At 42.9% G+C, this 21,429-nt stretch overlaps 3 protein-coding genes across 3 annotated transcripts in view; 2 read left to right on the top strand and 1 right to left on the bottom strand.

The window, feature by feature from the left end:
• The first annotated feature begins 218 nt into the window (after nucleotides 1-218).
• pnpla8 (patatin-like phospholipase domain containing 8) lies at nucleotides 219-8,939 on the top strand. Its single transcript, XM_084039109.1, has 10 exons — nucleotides 219-315; nucleotides 1,532-2,624; nucleotides 2,773-2,922; nucleotides 3,052-3,203; nucleotides 3,359-3,453; nucleotides 3,577-3,748; nucleotides 3,899-3,956; nucleotides 4,179-4,373; nucleotides 7,128-7,323; nucleotides 7,503-8,939. Exons 2-10 carry the CDS (start codon nucleotides 1,689-1,691, stop codon nucleotides 7,775-7,777), a joined length of 2,229 nt encoding a protein of 742 aa, XP_083895235.1. The 5' UTR covers nucleotides 219-315; nucleotides 1,532-1,688; the 3' UTR covers nucleotides 7,778-8,939.
• Nucleotides 806-1,318, bottom strand: akap14 (A-kinase anchoring protein 14; the record flags this gene model as incomplete). The annotated part of the gene is made up of 1 exon (XM_084038845.1): nucleotides 806-1,318. One exon carries the CDS (start codon nucleotides 1,316-1,318, stop codon nucleotides 806-808), a length of 513 nt encoding a protein of 170 aa, XP_083894971.1.
• A 3,683-nt stretch (nucleotides 8,940-12,622) lies between the features above and the next one.
• nrcama (neuronal cell adhesion molecule a) overlaps nucleotides 12,623-21,429 on the top strand; it is a 45,146-nt gene continuing 36,339 nt past the window's right edge. Inside the window, exon 1 of the mRNA XM_084038971.1 lies at nucleotides 12,623-12,783. The gene's annotated coding sequence lies outside the window, so the exon portion shown is untranslated. The remainder of the gene's footprint in view (nucleotides 12,784-21,429) is intronic.

The following is a 21,429-nucleotide window of genomic DNA, read 5'->3' as shown; positions in this document are numbered from 1 at the left end:
GGAGGTCTCTGGCCAGATGAAGCTGTCCCTGACCTGGATGTCTTCCAGGGCCTGCTGTGGATTTCTTTTTACTATAATAAAAGTGTAATAATAATAATAATAATATTTCAGTAGAATGTTTTTTTCTTTTTATTCCAGATTCTTTGTCGACGCCTAGTGGCATGATTAAAGCAGTTTACGCGGCCAAAAACGTCACATCCGGTCTTCTTCCTGTTTATTTTTTCTAGCATAACGTAACATCTAGGGTTGTACTGGTCCAGCACCAAATTGAATGAAACGTCTTGGCAACACATTTAACTGTCTTTAATTCGCTTGGTAAGGAGACGTTTGTTTATTCGGCAACACTGCGTAAAACTCGACAAACTGACAATATGCTCTATTTATTAGCTAACGTTATGCCAACAGCAGCTAATGGAAAGCTAACGTGTTTCCAGTCTACGTTGCATTTGTCGGGTGTTTGTCTTTCCAACAGCTTTCTTACATCGTGGTCATGCGGTGTTTACTCTTTTAGGCATATATATCTTCGAAATGTTCGGCTTCGATGTCTTGAAGACGTTTAAAATGTGCTTTAACGTTAAAAACCTAACATTAGCTTAATTTAGCTAACGTTTGACGTCACTGAGGTCCCAGTAAACAAAACGTGGATTCGGACACCGCTGATGCTACCAAGTTAACTAGCGTTTATTTAATTTCGATGTGGGTTTGTTGCTCATCAGGGCAACGGGGAATATAAAGATGGGAACTGTTGGTAGTATTTTAGGAAGGATCCAGAAAGCCTCTGGGTGGTTCGTCTAATGCCAGCTTGTCAGACGTCCATCTCTTCTCGGAGCAATGTCTTGCTCTCAATAACGTCCGCCAGCCACGTCTCTCTGAACCTTGTCCTCCCGGCTGTGTGCACCAGCCTGTTTGACTCCACGACGAAGTGCACCTCCACGGGCAGAGTTCGGGGTTTGACTGTAGATATGTCCACGACGAAAAAGACGCTAGCTGTCCCCTGAATCGGCTTGCGTGATGTCGGTGTACTGAAGCGGGCCCGGTAGTGGTGGAAGGTATGGCGCTCCTCCTCGGTGGAGCAGAGGAAGTCCACACTGTAGAGCCAGCAGGGCTGCATCTGCCAGGTTTGAATGTACTCTCCGATCTGCTTTCCCCCCACGTCGACTGTAAAGTCTTTGCTTGTAACCCAGTTAATAGTCTTCACCTTGCCGTCCGCGTCATCCACCCGCTCCTCCGTGGCAGTGTGGCGTCGTCTCTCCAGCAAAGTTTTCACAAGCTGAGCTGACTCTGTGCCGTAATTCAGATTTAACGAATACTCTTCCATCGTTGTAACAGTAAATACACCATACAGGGGAACTGGAGGGTTTAAGTTGCTGTTGTCGCATCAGATGTTGTTGCTGTAACGGTTTCCATGGCTACCAGGACGCGTGGGGTTGCAAATGGAGCCCTCTGTTGGCCCACTTTCCATTTGCAGTGCTGACTCCTATAAAAACATTGTTAAATAATATTTTTCTACCTTTTTTTTGTTTTGTTTCAGGAAGCAATACAACCAGTAGAGAAAATGTTCCCCTAAAACGGAATTTCTACTGCTAATGGCAGAATGCTTCATCATTTTGCACGAACAATAATAAGTATCCAATTTCCTGATCAGCTTCAACTTCTCCACTGCTTTTTTTGAGTGAGCCAGCAAACGCATGTCGCGAATCAGGACCACACTCGACAGCGTCACCAAGGCAGTAGGCAGCACTGACCTCATCTCCAAATTCCTCAAGCCTGGCAGTGCCGCAGTCAACAGCACACATGCAGAAAAGGCCTTAACCTCTAAGAACACGGCTTCGGCCTCGCCACCAGAAACCACCATGAAAGAAGAAGAAGAAGAAGGGGAGAGGAACGCAGCAGAGGAAGAGTCACACAAGCAATGGCAGCAAGCTACAGAAAATCCTTTCGTTGCGACAAAGAAGTCCAGTTTAGCTTCAACGGTGAATGTGTCTGCATCAAGCTCCTCCTCTAATGTGGCAAAACCATCTATGCAGCTATTTAACCCAGGGTCCACCAACATGGATGAGACCTACAGAACCCTTGCTCAGCACATCAATAGTTACTTTGGGAGCAGTACACAAGAAGAAGATGTAGACGACAGGCCGCAGCAGAGAGAAGGGGGTGATCCTGTTCCCGAGCCCGCTCCCATTGCTCAGGCAACTCGGGACCACATTCCTGTTGTGTCTTCTGTACCAGAGGCCAAAGGTACTGAAGCACCCACTACCTCTCCTCCCCCTCCATCTTCACCTGCTTCAGAAAAGCTCAGTCCACCAGCAGGGACGCCCCCGTCTGACATCATCGCAACTGAAAGTGCGGCTCGGTCCATCCCCGTGCCTGCGGCCGCTACGAAGAAAGGCTTCACCCACTATCTTTCCTACCCTCGGCCCAGCGTTCAAGCGTTTGTCGGCAGCTACATCACACCCCTGGTCCCCAAATTCAGAGGTGATTCCAAGAGCATCGCAGCTGACAAGGACAAGTCTTCAGCAGTGGCCGTGGAAGAGCCCGCTGTGGACAAGGCAGGAGAGAAGAGGGACAGTGAAGAGGAGAAAGCGGATAAAGTGAAGCAACAGCTGTTGTCTCAAAGAGAGAAGGTATGGCGCTCAGTCCAAAAATGTCAATAATGTCTATGATTTCACTTATTATGGCCTTATAAAATGAACACATTTTACTAAAATGTCTATACTTTCTCTATGTATCAAATTGTCCTCATATTTTGTACGTGATGTGTATGTCCTGCAGATAATAGCCAGGGTGAGTGTGGACAACAGGACCAGAGCCCTGGTGAAAGGCCTGCAGAGAGTCACTGATGTCAAGCTTCTCACCTGTCGCGTGGAGGAACTCAGCTATCACCTCGTTGAGTTCCCCGAGACGCGAGGTGTAGCGATCAAGGTAAGCGTGCATCGCTGTCAGAATGGATTTTCTTTTCACGTACCCTGCAGCTCAGTGTAATCTGTAATGTCAGTTTTTTAAGGAGGGAGAGTTTGGTCAAGTATGTTTGTGTGTAATTGTGTCTTTCAGGAGAGTGTGTTGCCCTGCCTGCTGCGGTTGCGCCAGGCCAGAGACCTGCCTCTTCAAGCTGCTGTGAGAGAAGCCCTGGCCCTGGTTGGCTATGCTGAACCAGTCAAAGGCAGAGGAATTCGGGTCCTGGCCATCGATGGAGGTGGGACGAGGTAAAGCTATATTCACTACAGAGCTATATTCACTACAGAGAAATACAAAAGTAGATGTCATTACAGGCCGACTCTACAAGACCACCTCTGTAAGTTTGTTGCAGTGGATAAAATATAATAGATGCATTTTTTAAACCACGTGCCTTTGTTTCCAGGGGACTGCTGGCCCTGCAGACTCTCCATAAACTGCAGAACCTCACTGGTAAACGAGTCCACCAGCTGTTCGACTACATATGTGGAGTTAGCACAGGTATTTATTTGTTTGTATTTTTTCCCCCTTTAAATCTCTAACAATGACCTCACATTTGAATGTATGCATCTCCTAATATTCCCTTGTTCAACGACATGTCACACGTGTTCCTCTTTACTTTAGGTGCTATTCTGGCCTTCATGCTGGGAATCTTTCAGATCCCCTTAGAGGAGTGCGAGGAGATGTACAGGAAGCTGGGCTCGGACGTCTTCAAACAGAATGTCATCGTTGGAACTGTTAAGATGGGCTGGAGCCACGCTTTTTATGACAGCGAAATATGGGAAAACATCCTCAAGTTAGTCTGAGGAGCTCTTTAATCCCCCACCACCCCCTCAGTATTTACATTCCTTTATAGATCTCTTTTATCTTTGAATTCAAAGACACTGGGGTAGTCTATATAGTCTGTATATGTAGTTGCCTGTATCTTTAATGTGTTTTTCTTTAGGGAACGGATGGGTGAGGGGTGTATGATTGAGAGTGCCAGGGACCCACACTGCCCTAAAGTAAGCCGGATGTCTTTTCAGCTCTACACTGTTTAGATAAACACTTAATTTGTGCGTGTGTTCATTTTATTTGTGGATGTTGATATGCAGTATAATCCAACAGAGAGACACACTTTAAAAAATAAATAGTCTTTCCCATCTCTTGTACAGCAAAGCACTTGCCTTGATGAAGTACTGTAAAAAGTATTGATGACTTAGCATGTTCCTCTTTATGTCCACCAGGTGTCAGCAGTTAGCACCATTGTGAACAGGGGTTTACCTCTGAAGGCCCACGTGTTCAGGAACTACAGACTCATGCCGGGAGTGAGATCCCACTACCTTGGAGACTGCAACCACAAAATGTGGCAGGCTATCAGGGCCTCGTCTGCCGCCCCAGGCTACTTCCAGGAATTTGTCTTGGGAAAAGACCTCCATCAGGTATAACACGGAACTGTGACAACTGAATTTAAAATCTTGACATTTGAAAAAGGGGGGTGTTGATAAATACAGAATAGCCATATGTTATATTCAAGGGTAATATCCTTGAAATCTTATTAATCAATATGCTGTTGCTATGGCACTGCGTTGCCCAGCGACAAGGACAAAAGCATGACGCATTACACTGCACTCCTTGCTTGTATGTGTGTGCACGTTCACATCAACGGTGTGTGTATAGATTTGTTTGACTCTTCCAAACCCTATAAACTTGAAGGCAGTCCCTTAATTGGTGAACTGAATGAGATGGAGGTAGAGAGACAGTTGTGCCCCCTAACCATCAAAGGCCTCTGCCTCTTATGACTCACCCTCCTGCAGGGACATGGAAAGCTTCTGATTTGATAACTCATAAAAGAAAATATCCAACAGGGCTGTTTCAGGTTGTACAAAACGGAAAAGAAATACACGGGGCAGCCGGATAAATGGTCTGATGATGGAGGATCAATGTTAAAAATATCAGCATATCAATATGAGGTCATGTGTGAATCTGACACGAGGCTGCACAATGCTGTGATGCCATTTTAGTGGTTCTCCGTATGACGAGCGTCGCATCACTCCTTTGCGTTCTCACAATGACTAATGACATAGTGCTTTAGGTAATGGATGCTCGCTACATTTTTAAGGTTCAACAATGGTGGGTTATAGGATTAAGCAGGAGGTCAATCAATGAAAGGCAAGCCGTTGAAGCATCTAATAAATTACTCCGGTCTTTGTAGAATTGATGTATTTTGCTTCTTTGTAAAATGACTTGGGGTCCATATCACAGAGAGCCTTTTATTTTATGACATTTGATTATTAGGCCAGATATCTTTAGATGGTCTTTATGGGCAGCAATTATGCTCGAGGCTTAGCTACAGTTTGATAACCTACTTAGGCTAAATTAGCCGTGTCCCTGCTCCTAACAAGTATTTCTCTCCCCTGCCATTTCCTAATACGAGAGTCCTGCCAGACGGCCCTTTGCTATGTTTTAGTCGTTAACACATCTTATCTTCAAACCCACATTTATGCACCCAAGCCTTGATTCTCCTCTGCATTTAGAAAGGAAACAATTGACCTGCTAGTCATTTGAGAAAAAAACACGGAACAAATGTGGGTTGGATGTGGCTTCTATCTCTCCTGCTCATTGTGTTTTACTCCCACTTGCATGTAGAATATGCATTTCTGTTCCTATATGCCTGCTGGAAAGTATCCGTCGACTCGTTTCCCATGGACTGGGATGACAGTGTGTGTGTGTGTGTGTGTGTGTTCACATTCCTCTTGGAGCTGCGTAGTGTTTCATCGGCAGTTTGAGCTACGGTTGCCACCCACCGGTCTCACTACTGCTCTAGTTTTCAGCACTAGCAGCGGTATTTCTCAGGAGAATTCTCTGCCATTGCATCATAAATACATTCTCACAGACTCAACCTATAGGTCAAACGATAACATAAGTATCCCAGAGTTTTAGTTCTTTATCACATCAAACAATTACTAGACCATAGCAGTAATTTGCCTGCATTAGGATGCTATGTTTCAGCAGCATTTTTGTTCATGTGTTGTGATTGGGTGCAGACTGGGTGTCATTCAGTCGGGTGAGACCCTAGGGTGAGAGGTTGAGGGTCAGAGCTGAGGAGCAGCTGTGTAATTAACCTGATGTCTCAGGAGTGTGAACTGTATTCCACTGTTTGACTAGCTTACACCCGAGGGTCAACGGCTTTATAATTACGCTATGGAGGAAGTGTTTTAGGTAGTATTCTCCCATAATAATACCAGTAATTAATCCTATTCAGGTATTTCTTAACTAGCTATTTCTTTACTATCAATGAAGATGAAAGGTAACATGCTGGTAGTTTGCTTTTATCTCTTTAGAAGGAGCAGATTAAAGTGTTTTTGGATACTTTTCCTACTGCCCACCGCTTGTAGAGGCGTGGAAATGACCTCTACTCCGGCTCTGCTGCTAAGCGGTCACTCCTCTTGTGTGCCACACTCTCCATCTCTATTCCATCCGAGCCAAAAGCCCTTCAGGGTTTGGCTCCAAAACTGGACTCGGGGAAAGACTGAGAAAGACTGTTCGGCCCTAAATCCGTGCAGCATCCATTTAGCTAGAATGTCCTCTAACTGTCACCATTGGCGCCATTTAGATCAGAAACTCTTTCATGAATCCAGTAACATTATTTTGCAAAAAAAAAGAGAAAAAACTTAATTTGTAAGCTTCTAAATTAATTCAAGATAAAACACTCAAATGCAATATGTCCTATCAATAAAGCTCATTTCAGAGTAATGCACCTATTGGAATTCCTGAACTATATTGCCACAGAAATGACTTTTTTTAGCTACATGTAGCGTCTTTAAATAGACGTCTTTTCCTACTTGTTTACTTCCGAACAAACGGGGCGGTTTGCCAACGCAGCACATCTCAGGCCAGGGAGCTTCTTTTGCTCCGGCTGAAAGCTGTGCTGCTCTGGGACATCTTGTCCACTTCACCTCATTTGTCCCCTGCAGGCTGTCACAAGAAATACGTTAAAACTAGCGGCACATTATATACATACAAAGTAGTCCACGTGTGCAGTAACCTTGCTGAGTAAGCATATTTGCCTGATGCAATGCTGAAGGTGACTTTACAGCCAGTATGCTTGATGTTTAAAAAGCTTTCTGCCCTGCAAATAAGATTGGCTCTCCTTCCCTTCATCCTGTCCCCTTCCCGTGTGTCTTCTCCCGTAGGATGGAGGACTCCTGGTCAACAACCCCACAGCGCTGGCCATCCACGAGTGCAAGTGTCTGTGGCCGAACACGCCGGTGCAGTGCGTGTTGTCTCTGGGCACCGGGCGGTACGAGGCGGCGGGCAAAAACAGCACGACCTACACGAGCCTCAAGACCAAGCTCAGCCACGTCATCAGCAGTGCCACGGATACCGAGGGTAAGACGGCACGAAACGTTGTTGGCATGCGTTTGATCCCACACACATTTATTTATAAACCCCAGATTAGAGGCGCTGCAGTATCTCCGGTTCAGTCCATTCTCTTCAAAAGAGGAAATGCATGGAAAGTAGTCCAGCATTGATGGCTAAAGCCCCCCCACCCACTACTTTTTTTCCAGAGGTGCACACCATGCTGGATGCACTGCTGCCCCCCGACACGTACTTCCGCTTCAACCCCTACATGAGTGAGGACATCGCGTTGAATGAGAGCCGCGTGGAGAAGCTGAACTTCCTCAAGGGCGAGGCGGAGCGCTACCTGGAGCGCAACGAGGCCAAGCTGAGGAAGGCGGCTAGCGTGCTCGGCCAGGAGAAGGGCACCATCCAGAGGCTGGCCGAGTGGGCCAAGCTCAAGTCCGACATGTACGAGGGTCTCCCCTTCATCTCCAAGCTGTAGTTTATTGTTCGGCAACAGTGTATCAACAATTGAGCTTTTAAGGTAAGAAGACGCGGAGTGTAAAAACTCCAGAGACCTGATGGATTAGGGCAAACTGGGACACATTTTTAACCATCTCAGTAGGACATTGAGAATGACCCAATTATTATATCAACATAATGTTAGAAGTACTGTTTAAGGAATTTACAACGATGATTAGTCATTTAAAAAAAAAAAATCTAAAGTTTACTGTAAATAATAGTGTAAAAATTACAAATATAATGTACTTGGTTCTGTTTTGGGACATAATTTGTCTATGATGAGACAGAATAATATTTATTTTGAGGTTTTAACACTGATGAAATCAATCACTTGAGGAAAGAAATGGTTTATAAGGAAGGAAATTTGTGTTCATAAATGTCAGAATTTTAAGCTGGTTGACTGTTGGACGCTAATACATGTCCATATTATTAAAAGGTAATATGGTAACTAGTTATTTTTGTAATATACTGACGTTGATTTGCATTTTCAGTAACTTGAATACATTAAGATGTAATTAATATGCGATTGCACAGTAGAAACACGACTGCCTCATCGCTGTACGGAAGAAGGACCTCATGCACTTTGTAAAATAGGAGTTCTTAACCAAGAAAATGTAAATAATACTTGAAGTGATATTGAATTATTTGAGTGCTCCTGCTATGATTTAAGAATACGACTAAAATATGGCAGACTTCTTCATTTCAATTAATTCTGATGCTGATGATGAAGTAGGAGAATGCGATGACTGTTTTAGCTCACGCTGCAGCGCATGCTCTCCATTGTGGTCCATTATTATTCAGTATGAAGCATTTGCCTTTAACGTGGTTGTTGTACACTTTTTACATTGTGATAATCCTAATTGCCCCGATGCCTCCATTCTTTATTACTTGGGAATGCGAAAATAAAAAAATAAAAAAAAAATTGGGTTTTTAAAACCTTGAAATATACTCTACTGTTTTCACCTCTTTATGGTTTGTTTTAAACACTGCTTATAAAAGGAATGTATGTCAGGCTGTGATCTATTTTTACTTTCTGCTACCACACACACACACACCACAAAGAGCCACACCAGAGTTGTCACAAAGGAATGCTGAGTGTCCTCCAATGATGAATTGCCTTTTTTACCGAAATCGCACACAATGATTTTCTGCTTTATTGTTTGGATCCCATTGATGATCCACTCAAATTCCATAGCGTCATTCCTCCCAGTCACACAAGTGTTACCCCAATCAACGTGAACAATGCGCCACGAGGAGGAGGCACACCTACAAACCTCTGCGACAACGACAGATTGACAGAAGTGTTTCGAGTGATACGTCTGGGCTGATGCCTCGCTGCCTTCAAACTGTCGGTTATAACTGGCTTGACTGATGGATTGATGGCATTTTTTTCCCAATGCCAGTGTGATTTATGTCTGTGTTAGACTTGGCCTTGCTCAAGAAGGCTCTTTTAAGTGGGTAAAGCAGGAATCTGGCAACGTGGCAGAAAACGTGCTTCTGAGACTAATGGGTGCATTGAAGTAGGTTTACTATCACTCAGGATTTCTTGGGGGCTCATGGGACATTGATGGTTCCCAGAAGAAATCCAGAGTTGTAAGGAGTAGAAATTACATTTTTGTTCTGAATACGACTCTAAAAGGGTCAGTTCGCCCAAATTACAAAACATGAAAATTTACCTCACAATGTTGATAGCAGACAGTTTTGGACTAATGCTCACATTTCTTCCAGCATCTCAAACATTGGGGGTGAGATAATGTATTATTCAATGATAATAATAATCACATGGAGGAAGTGAACAGATCCCTTTTTATTTTTTTAACTGGATTTTATTTTATTTTTTTCCAGGTGAGATTTATTCTGATCCAAAAACGTTAAATTGTTGCTTTGGGATTCTGCTGTCAAACACAGCACAAAGTAGTATTTAACTTTCCTGTGTGTGTGACAATCACAAGACTAATGAGGTGAGTTTGAGATCAACAGTCTGGCGATGTTCCTCCTGTTGGCGTGAAAGGCCAAAGTGCCCCGGTAAAGTCTGCCAGGCTGTGTTTACATGAAGGAGTGGGACATATAGTTCATACCACAGCACGATGAGTTGCCTGTTGTGGTCTCTCCTCCTCCTCCTCAAGCAGAATAAGATTGTCTGGTCTAGTGTTCCCTAGCAACCGTTATAGTTCCCTTCTCATTTACAATCTTCTCAAAGCATGCGTGCCCGCGTTTTCCCAAAATCCTCCCTGATCTGGCAGAAATGTGTTATATAATCAACCTCTTATTTATCCACTACAAGTGTTTTTTTAAAGCGATCCAATTTAAGTTGCGCCATCGATATTTCCCCTCCTTGTTTTCAACCTCCTTCAGTTGGCACCGCCCGTTTGTTAGCCTAACGTCTGCCAGGATGTGCCATCTTATACAAACAACAGTGAATCATGTGACGAGTTTGTGCAAGTTGTCTCACCTTGTTTTTGTCTTGGCTCTGCTTTTTTTCTTTTTTTAAATGCATTGCTGAGCCAGAACCTCACCCAACAGGCCGTAAAAACAAACAAGCAAGTGATCATAATCTAATTCGTTAGCTCCAATGATGCAAGGAAAGCAGCAGACACATCCCTATGGGGATTGAGTCTGCAGCCAGCACAGGATTCAGGCATACACTCTGTCAACGCAGAGGACGAATCACCCAAAGGGCCCTCTGTATTTTCATTCTGCTCAGCCCAGTGTCCTCACCTGGGTCATCGCAGGATATGCAGCTCTGAAAGTTATTATAATATCTCCTGGCCTGTACTGGTTTTAAAGCACACACTGCCCCAGAGAAAGCTTGGCCCAGATCCCAAAAATGCAAAATGATATTGAAGCATTTTTGTCTTTTATCAATTTTGCATCATGGACGAGAGGGTAGACAACCAATTTTTAGAAATAATAATGGGAATAATAAAGCGCTTTTGGTTATTTCACACTCCACAGTGGTATGTCTGTAATGTCACGCTGTAAAAAGAAAAAAAAACATCTTTCTGTCATCATGTCTCCTCATTGACGAGACTGAACAGTTCACACAGTGGTGTGGCTCTCCACGGATCTCTGCCAGTCACACACACACACACACACACACACACACACACACACACACACACACACACACACACAGGCACATCCTATTTGTCCAACAGCTGCATGTCAAACAACGCTACCAACCGTTGCAACGTCACGTTACAGTCACGCAAAGTCGTATCTTCTTGGTCAACATTGGGATGTTTGAAAACTAGATTTTATCTTTTCAAAGTCACACCCGCGGCAAAACAATCAGACATTTAATTAAATGACTCGGTGCATAACTTTGTGTGGGCGTAGACTCCCAGAAACCTAACTGACACATTTTCATCTCCTGTCTTGTGGGGCGAGCTCCATTACTAAAGCTGCTCTTTGTCTTGGTCCCAGCTTCCCCCGAGGACTTCCCCATCACTCGTAGCGACTCGTCGTGAATGCTAATGCCTCGTCGGCCGGGATATATGACATGCATTTATTATGTTAAGAAACTGACCCTTCTTATCCCTCACATGGGCCTGATGACGTGCGTTAACGCTGAGCTGCACGTGAATAAGCCGTGGTAGTAAAAGCCTGGCACGCTGGTTCGATTCTTTGCCCTTTAAAGAAAGAACAAAATGGTGAAAATATGCTGTTTAAACAGATGTCAGATATATTCTTTTCTCCACTTATTTGGCTGCTAGACAAACGGAGTGAGAGAGTGGACATTAATGGTATTGATGGGTGTTGAAGATGGGGCCTTAATGTGTGTGAGACAGTCCCGGAGTGGAATTGAGTGATGTGGGTTAGGGGTGCACACACACACACACACACACACACACACACACACACACACACACACACAGCTGTGAGTTCCCCAGTTCAAAACGTGATGAGGGCTCGGTAAAGATAATGTAATGTGCAGTGAGCCGTTTGACACCATGTCCGTGTCTGTCCCACGGTGAGGGCGGATAAACACCTGTGTCTCCTATGAGACATGGCAAACCTCCAGCATCTTACCTCATTTTATCCACATTAGAACTCATGCATCATTGAGACTATACCCTGTGAGAAGTGGATAATTAAAAGTATCATTATCTTTATTATAACATTTATACAGTATTTATAAAGTATAACATTATCCTGGAAAATTAGAAAAGAGAAAAAAAACTCAGAAGGTCTTCAAATCTGCTGATGGTTCCCACACAATAGATCTCTGCAGGCTTATTGTTTATTTCACATATCTATATCTGCAGTTCCCACTGCTGCCGCTCATTAAAACGGGGGCGCTGTCGTTGCGTTTGCTTTTCTTTTTTTTGCTTTCTGCACCGGATTGGCACCGACTGTCAGATAGTGGAGCAGAAATGAAGAGGTCTCACTCTGATATATTCCCCATCTACCAGACATAAAAGATGAGTATTTAAATGCAACTGTTCACATTAGACTTATTAATTAAGGTATTCAGAAAACATTAAAAAAAAAGAAACAGATTATTATTTATTCATGTATGTATTTATTTTACGTACAGACACTTTTTGCATTGGACATACTTGCAAGAAATCTAATACTAGTGGCCACAATATGAGCTAAATGTAAACACATAAAATAAAATAAAATATATAAAATAACATGGGTGTATTTCTAACCATGCAATGGCAGATCTGTTCCCACTAAGATGCTCGGAGTAAATGAGCGTTCAGGTCAGAGTTTTCGCTCCCGAGTGCGACGTCTCCCTCCACGATCTTCGTCGCTGCTGGTTTTTGACAGCGGCGGGGTTGCTGGTGAGGAGAGGAGGATCCGTGTGGACCACAAGCTTGCTGCTGCAGCGGCTGAGCAGGGACGGACGCACACACACACACACTGGCCGGGCAGGGTCCTTCACACACACACACATACACACACCTCATCATTTTCCACAGCATCAACACACTCGCTGCCGGGGAGAGGAAAACAGGAGCCGGTTTGCAGCAGACGGTGAGTTTGAACATGCCTCTATTTTTAATTATTTTGATTATTTTATTGTTGTTGATGGAGATTGCATCCCCCCTCCGTTGTCTCCTCTATCAACATATGTCGCTTTGTGGATAATGGTGCAGTAGATGTGTCAAGTGTGCGTTTTCTTTTTGCGCGGCGCTGCTTGAGTAGGATGACCAGGTGCAAATAATATAGCAATATGGACGCCGACTGTCGCGTTTCTCTTCTTAAAAAAAAAAAAAGAAAAAAGAAATGTGGATTTGAGCATCGAGATGCAACCCGACGAGAAAAGCGTCAAAGCAACCGCAGGGAGGGAAAGCAATGTGTTGTTGAAGGCGACTGGATGAATGCATGCAGCAGCAGAAGCGGGGTTGGTGTGCTTATTGTCGCCGGCCGGTGCAGGAGGCCCACAGGCGGAGAGGATTATCTGATGTCTGCCGGTGATGCTGCTAGATGCGGCTCCTCTTAGCTGTCAATCCAAGCGCTGGGACTTCAAATCAGCACTACATCTAATGTTTGCTGGCATTAGACGTATATATATATGAATAATCAGCAGGTGTCTACTGGACAGTGTGGAGGGGGGTGGGTGGGGGGGTTATGTGATCAATATGTTTCATAGATTCTTACATAAAAAAATATATTGGAGGATTCCATGAAGGACAATATATTGATGTCCCCATCAATTTATTGTCTAATATATCATCAAATGCAAAGAAAGGGTTTTGGATTGTATTCAAGATTTACTCTGCAGTTGGAGTTGGCATTGGATTGATTACGATCAATCAAAGAGGATGGTTGATCTTTATTATTTTATTTTATTATTTGTAAACATATATAAACATTTGCAGTTGTTAGTCCAGAGAGGATTATTCAATTAATCATTTTAGTCCATTTTCAAGCATCTCAGCTTCTCAATGTGATGATTTACTGCTTTTCATTGTCATGTTTGAAAGCAAAATAGATGGTTTGAGCCTTTTTTTTTAGAATTGGGCTGTTGTTTTAATCCCTATTAGGTGCCACATGTCATTATGTTCCAGTGATCTTTGCAGGAAAGGTGTCTGCTTGATTGGTGATACAGAACAGATGCTCTGTAGTTTAGCAGGCCAATGTATGGGAGGACTCATTGTGTGGAATTTAAAGTGTTATTCCATGCAGTGGAAATATCTGCAGCCCAGCACTACTTGACACAGTATGACATGTTGCGGTGAGTTCGCTTTGACCCTCAACCATACGTGCATGCAGGTCCTGCTGTTATGGGGCGTTCACTCATCCTTTATACGTGAAGCTTAGCGTTGGGCCGTGATCAGCTGCTGTGGATGGGAAGCTGTCTTTCACGTTGAGCAACGCGGAAGCCGTGCACTTGAATGCCAATCGGCACGTAAACATTCAGAAAGTTCCAAGTCAGCGTTTCATATGAAGAGCTGGGACGAGAGATGAGGCTGGTTTCTATGGTTTCCTCTTTCGTGAATCGCACTGTGACATTAAAATGAGCTTAGATGTTTGAGATGAACTTTGCCTCACCTGGAAAGTAGATGAGAGCAGGAGGGGGACAGGAAGTCGTAGAAATAGTTACTTCCTGTTAGATGTGAGCTGTAGGTCATCATTAGTTGCTCCATAAGAGGAGAGAAAGAATCATGTGCTCATAAATAGATAAAGGGCTTATAGACACAGTAATGTAACACAGACACATAAGTAAAGTCAAATAAGTATAAAATTATAAAAATAATGACACATTATGTCAATACAGTGCATATATTTGGTATGTAAAAAACACTATCGGTTATAGTTGTGTATCTGCTGTTGAGGAAGTAGTATTGATGTAGTAGTATCAGACAATATGGTGCACATAATTATTATTGCACATAAATTAAGTTTGACAGTTATAATGTATTCAATGTGTCTGGCGTTCTATCCTTTCTACTTTTTAGGTCTACCTCGTAAAGCAGCTGTCGGCTAATTGCTCATTTTGATAAGGGCTGTATAAATGACCTATTATTGTCGTTATTATTATTTTTATTATTATTTTCATTATAAACCACATTAACAGATACAAACTTTTATTGCACATCATCAGACTAATAGCCTCCAATTTAGTGTTACAATAGAATTACACAGGATATTATCATTTTCCACTAATGACTAGTGGTGTTTGTTGATCGATTCATCTCCGGTGAGCCTGTTGTTGTGTGTCATGGAGGGAAAAGCACAGGTGAAAGCAATCAAATGAAACCATGGGTGAATTCCACGAAGACTCTTGAGCGGAGCCATCGTTAATGTTACAAGTAACACCTGTGCTTTTGCTCCTATAAGTCAAACTATCTGCTGTGAAGAATTCCTAATGTTATGTATCAAATTTGAAAAAAAAGGCCTCAAAGTAATATTTCCACATTTGAAAAACCCATTAATCGCTGATCATCTGGGCTATTATTTAATCAGTAGGATAAGGAGTACATCTTATTTTGAAAGTCCAACGCGATGCAATGCAGTGGCGTGACGTGGCACGGCAGGTATTAGAGACATTACAAGGCGTGACCCCCAGCCGAAGACAACTCCCCAGACTGGTGCCGAGCCAGCACCGAGCCATTACTCACGGCAGATGCATTGTCACCGTCACTCTCCCGCTCTCCCATTTATCCACGGCCCATTAGACACAAGCCAGGTGATGGAGCTTATGGCGGGCTCTCATTCTCATTCTGTCGCCTTAAGTGATGGCACAATTTTCCAGACACGGGGGATGGATGATATTGTTCTCGGGGCAGCATGCAGATTAGGGCCGAGGGGGTCAGCTTTTTTTGCATTTCACTCAGGTGAGATTGAAACTGCAGATTTCTTTTAAAAAAGAGAAATATTTGACACCAAATTTACAAAAATCTGTACAGGTCTAGAAAAATGCTTTATTCATGGATTTAATTGAAAATATGAAAATATGGAATTCACAATAGAAAAAGTTAATTTAGTTGAGTATATTAGTAGTTCTGTTGACTAATCAATGAATTGCTTCAATTCTGCTATCCATAAAAATTTAAATTTACTAATTGAAATATTAAAAAGTAGTGGAACATGTGAAAACCCACGTTTTGTCTCGAAACAGCCCAAAAAAAGAGATTTAATTTACAGCGATATTACATAAAAAAAAAAAAAAAAAAACCTTATTTGAGATCCTGGAACCAGCAAATACATATTTTTTTCGATATCCTGACTAAATGACTTACCTTATCATAGGCGCACCTGCCTGGGAAAATTGAAAAATGACATCACTGATGCTAGTAGGCCAAACCATCCCTTATCTGCTGTGAGAAAATCGGGTTTGCACATCAGCATTTTCTGAGCTGCATAACGTTATGTTTTGTGTATTTGCAACGCTGCATACGTTGCATGCAATTACGGTTCTGACTCTCCATCCTCGCATTGCCGCAGGCTCTGCTGCAGCTAGGAAACGATGCTTCTTCTTATCTTCATTCATCCCCAGAGGTTGCTCACTCCCGGCAACCACCAGTGAGGAATGCAGGTGCACGTGTTAATGAAGTCATCCCGGGTTTTGGTCTCCGTGCTCGCGTCTATGAGAACACTGCGGAAGCTTCAGCCAAATGAATACAATTAGCAACATCATTCTGGATGCTTTGGGTTAATAGCATCATTGCCCCTGCGGCGATGATGGCGGGACGGAAGGGGGGAGGTACACAAACACCCCCACACACCCACAGCTGGACATGTTTGGGTGGGTGTTTTCATTAAGAGACCGGGACACATTAAATTAGCACGACTGGCTGAAGATTGATGAATTAGAAAATGGGGGGCAAGTTAAAGCCGGTACTGGAGGGTGACACGCTGCTGCTGCTGCTGCTGTTGTTGCTGGTAGATTTTTTTTTTTTGTGTGTCTTTGGAAAATGATGTTATAGTTTGGCGATTTTTGGTTTTTGCACAATGAAAGACTAGAAGGAGTTGTGCGTTTGATGTCTTTGAGGGCTCAATTTCAATATATGAGTATATTTCTACTAATGGGATTTCAACACAATTAGTTAATGACTCAATTAGTCACTTGAGACAATTAATCAGCAACAATGCTGATGAAACCGAGTAGTTGTGTCAGTCACTTTTCAAGCAAAAAATGTGCCGCTTTTCTTTGTTTCATATTGTAAACAGCAGCACATCTTATGGTTTTGGACTCTTGTTTATTGTATTACGTGTTATAATAATCAATTTAGGTTAATAAACCAAAGGAAAGGAAAGGAAGGGAAGGAGAGAGGGCAGAAAAGAGGAGAGGACGGACAATTTGAGGAAAAATAGAGAATGGGAAGCAGACAGGGGGAGGAGGAGGTGAGAAGGTGTAAGGAAATGAAAGAAAGGAGGGGGATAGGAGGAAGAGAAAATGAAAGAGGGAAAGATGGAGAGGACAGGAGAAAAAGAGGAGAGGAGTGATGTGCTGCTGCGATCGCCAGCTGTGCCAGGCCGCATCTGAAGTAGAGCAAGAGACTGGAGATTAATAAAAGCAGACATAGCATGTCACCACACACACACACACACACATTCCTCCACACATATACATGTATACGCTCACATGGAAATTGCACTAAAAGGTTTGACTTTGAGCGTATACGTGTTGTTGTTGTGCGATCAGGCTCATTTGAGTGGAGCGTGTCAGCAGCTGAGAGTCTGCTTGTGGGCCACACATGAGTTGTTTGTGTGGATCAGGTGGGCAACAGATGGGCGAGTGGGTGAGAGCAGAGGAGTTGCCAGACTGGTAGTAGCTGTCACTTGCTGAGTTATAAAAAAACCATATCAGCAATATCAGCTTGAAAGGATGATTTAAAACAATAAATACACTATCTATCTATCTATCTATCTATCTATCTATCTATCTATCTATCTATCTATCTATCTATCTATCTATCTATCTATCTATCTATCTATCTATATTTTTTTTAAATTATCATTTATTTTTGTTATCAGCATTAAGGGAAACAAAGGAGAAATGTTCAAATCCCAGTGGTGGGAGCTTAAATCATTGTACATGAGGTTTAAAAATAATATTAAACCCCCCCCACCCACTACAATCTTTGTCACAGCTCTAAAATGATTAGTGAGGATTTGGGTCAAAGGAGCCATTAAGGAGCTCCTCTTATCACGCCCAACAAACCCCATTGGTTCAAGGCACCAGCATCGAGGGGAGCACCAACCTGACTTTTTCAGCCCCGATACCGATACCAGGGCTTTGGGTGTCGGCACATACCGGGTACGGATCCCATAGGTTTAATTCATAAGCCATATGCCTCACAGCGTGGAAGTGACTCTGTTTGTTTAAGGCAACGTCACAGATTAGTTTAAAGGGAAATGTATCTTCAAGCCCATGTGATGGGAAGAGTGTGTAATTATGTATTGCTTTTTGAAGCATTTTATTGGCCAGAAGCAGACAATGTGAATGCTACGCCTACACGGAACCCCTAATGCAAGATTAATGTCATTTCCTACACCTTAGGGTGCATTTATCTCTGTAGAATATCGTGGTAACATATTTTGTTTTTTATCGATACATGTCCATTATTTAGTAGAAGTTGCCCTCAGGAACATTTGGGAGGTTTTAATATTCTAGTGGCATTGAGTCGTAAGGAAATATATTTTATGGGTCTGGCCTCAGTTGTTAAGGGGACACTTTATATTAAGCATCTGTTTATCGTCAATGCATGTGTGGTGTGGTAAATAAAAACGTCTTCAGCCCGCATGTGTGCTGCTCAGTTGACGCCAGAGAGAAGGCCTTTCTGAGGCCAAACCGCCTTCAACGAGAGCCGTCTGGTCGTTCTGAAAGAATGTCTTTGTAGAATAAGAAACGGTCCAGTGAGGCGATGAGGAGGACGAAGAACAGAAGCGCTTCTCAGCGTGGAAAAAGTCATCAATCAGCTTAAGAGGTATCTGTTAACTGATAAACCAATTAAAGGCGGGCAGATCCTCGGCTTTATGGGCACTGCAGGGAGAGTTGTGTCACATCTGTCTTTGTTAAAAATGCTTTGCTTATTCCAGCTTTTAATTGTATTTAATCCACATGGTCATACTGTGTGCTGCAGGCTCACTGGGAACCCCCCCCCCCACGTATAAACAGTGGAATTATGTCATTTTCTATTGTAAAGACGTGAGATGTGCGGCGAGCCAAACTTGACATTGATTTCAGGTTGATGATGCTTTTCCCTTAAGTTGTTAACGGCTCATAAATCCGTTTTTAACATGCATTCGGCGTGTGAGTTCCAGTAAGAATAACCCACGTCCTGTTTGTTCTTGCTCAGCATCATTTAATGCCTCTGGATGTCGACCCATAAAAGTCATCTGCGTTTCACATCAGTGATAATGCGTCAGCCCGCCACTCCAGCTACTCTTGTCCTCTCCGTCGCTCTCTTTCCACCCCTAAAACTGCTGAGCTGGCTGTTTTTTCTTTTTTTTTTTTTGGCTGCCAGATAATCTGCATTGTCCATTCACCTTGCCTTTTTGCACCCTGATGTCATGCACCCACGTCTGCTGTTGTAGCACTTCGGCTTATTACAGTTCAACGTGAGCTACGGGACAACCGCACTGAAATGGTATGCGGAAGAGATAACCCTGATGTCCCTGATCAGACATCTGATACACAGTGATGATCCTCACACAGCTAGATTTAAATCAGACTTGGTCAGGGAATGTTTACACACAGAGATCTAGGGCCTTAGTCTCATCTCATCAACCTTACAATGAATGAGGCTTCCCTTTAGAAAACAACCAAATTGTTTTAGTTGTTACTGCAAATTCCTTTCTGGCACAAATGCGAAAAAGAAACCAACACTATTTCCAATTTGTAATGCCAACTAAACTGCTTGCCTTACAAAAGATATTCCCCTTAACTTTTCTTCACAGCTTCTTGCACCCGTCCAGATAATTAACTGTTTTTAATGACTTGGCTGGGAGCCAGTAGATATTGTTTTTGGCAAGACAGCCAAATGTTTTACTGATGAACGTCTTGTTTTCTCTGCTTCTGGAAGGCAAGGAATTAAATTGTTAGTTGGTGTGACACATTGGACTCAAAATGAACCATTTCCATATGGATTTACAGTTTTACTGATTATTTTCTCACGTGATATCGCCATGGACACTAGCCCGTTGCACCGTTAAAGTGACTTTTTCCCCTCCCAGCATTTTCCCACCAGATACACACTGCTGGTATTGACCCTAAACCCACTTCATCTCTCCTCCGCTCTTCTGCTCTGATCCATGACTCACAAAGCCCATTTAACCTTTACCCGGCACTCGGTTGCTACCCACCGGCTGCAAGCAGCAAGTCTCACCCGTTTTTTAGCTTCTGCTCGTTTTTATCGGTAGGGAAATATAGCCGTCGGCCGTCTCCGTGCTGAATTTTGCTTGGTAGCAAGCAAACATAGCTGAGAAGACCACTGGTATTGATGACTACAATGTGTCAGTGTGTCCTTGCTAAAGCACAGGAAACCCCTTTACTTTGTTCCAAATTCATTCAAGCCAAGTCAACCATTGAGGCCATATGATATATCACCTGCAAGATATTCACGCGACAAAAGAGCCATTAATAAGTGGAAGAACAGCTACTTTTCCCACGCTGGTTTTTCCTCCAAGTAAACACTCACGTAACCATTTAGCACAAGCTATCAGGTGTCTGGGGAGGGTCGCATGACTGTTGGACCACATGTTTGTCTGTGTGACTTACTCAAATAACTGTTTACTTTTAAAGCCTATAAATCAGTGGATCAATCTATCTATACACACAGATTTAGCCGGGTCCCCATCTCTGTATTATATATCCCTGTCTATCAATTAACTATTCGGAGACTGATGGTTTCAGGGAAGGCCTGACTGCCGTACACTGGACTACAAGATAATTCAATATAGAATGCTGCTTTCTGTCCCCCGGATACTGATAAATGTCGACCACCCTGCACTTCATAAATGGCGTAGCCTGCTCTCGGAAACATTTATGAAACAAGAAAGGCTTCTTTTACCTCTGCTTTCACTTTTTAATGCATGAAATAATTTCATGGAGAATGCTAGAATCATTAGATTAATTATATAGTCCAACTTTTACAGGTTCCAGCTTCTTAAATACCTTCTATAATGTTAAATTCATATTTTGGATTTTTGAGTTTTTCACTCATCGATGAGAAAATAATCGGTGGATGATTTGATAATGTAAATAGTCTTTAGTTGCAGCCTCATTGTCTTTTGGTCCTATGATGATCATTTTTTCTCTTTAAACTGCTTTTTTAAGATTACCGAATTACTATACGGTGCTTTAGTTGTTCACTATCTTGTGAGGCTGCTGCAAGCTACAGGATGACCGACTCTAGGTGAATAATTGATACCCTCTCGCATATGCAAAAATATATCTTCTGGCTCTGAAGCACCACTGCTTTGGTGTATCAAAGCCGGGCCACAAAATACTATGCTGAGGGATAAATTATTGAGTGCTCCGCCGCTCTTGTCACTTGTACTCACTTACAATCCTGAATGTAGCAGGGTCAAATTTGGGATGACTGGGGATGCGCTGTCGGAGAGATGTGAGGGCTTCGGTCTCAAAATCAAGATTGGAATTTATTGTGTTAAGGATCAAATCATCAGCATACAAAACAGTCAGGAGTAGTCAGTACTCAAAAACAGGCT

Source organism: Eutrigla gurnardus (assembly GCF_963514095.1).
Source record: "Eutrigla gurnardus genome assembly, chromosome: 21".
NCBI lineage: Eukaryota > Metazoa > Chordata > Actinopteri > Perciformes > Triglidae > Eutrigla > Eutrigla gurnardus.
The sequence above is the reverse complement of the archived record's forward strand: the minus strand, read 5'-3'. Positions and strand labels throughout refer to the sequence as shown.

Excerpts from the sequence above, each read along its gene's own strand:
- pnpla8 (XM_084039109.1), top strand. The coding sequence starts at position 1,689 with ATGTCGCGAATCAGGACCACACTCGACAGCGTCACCAAGGCAGTAGGC. Across the intron at positions 2,625-2,772 it reads TGTTGTCTCAAAGAGAGAAG|ATAATAGCCAGGGTGAGTGT; the intron begins GTATGGCGCTCA and ends TATGTCCTGCAG. Across the intron at positions 3,204-3,358 it reads ATCGATGGAGGTGGGACGAG|GGGACTGCTGGCCCTGCAGA; the intron begins GTAAAGCTATAT and ends CTTTGTTTCCAG.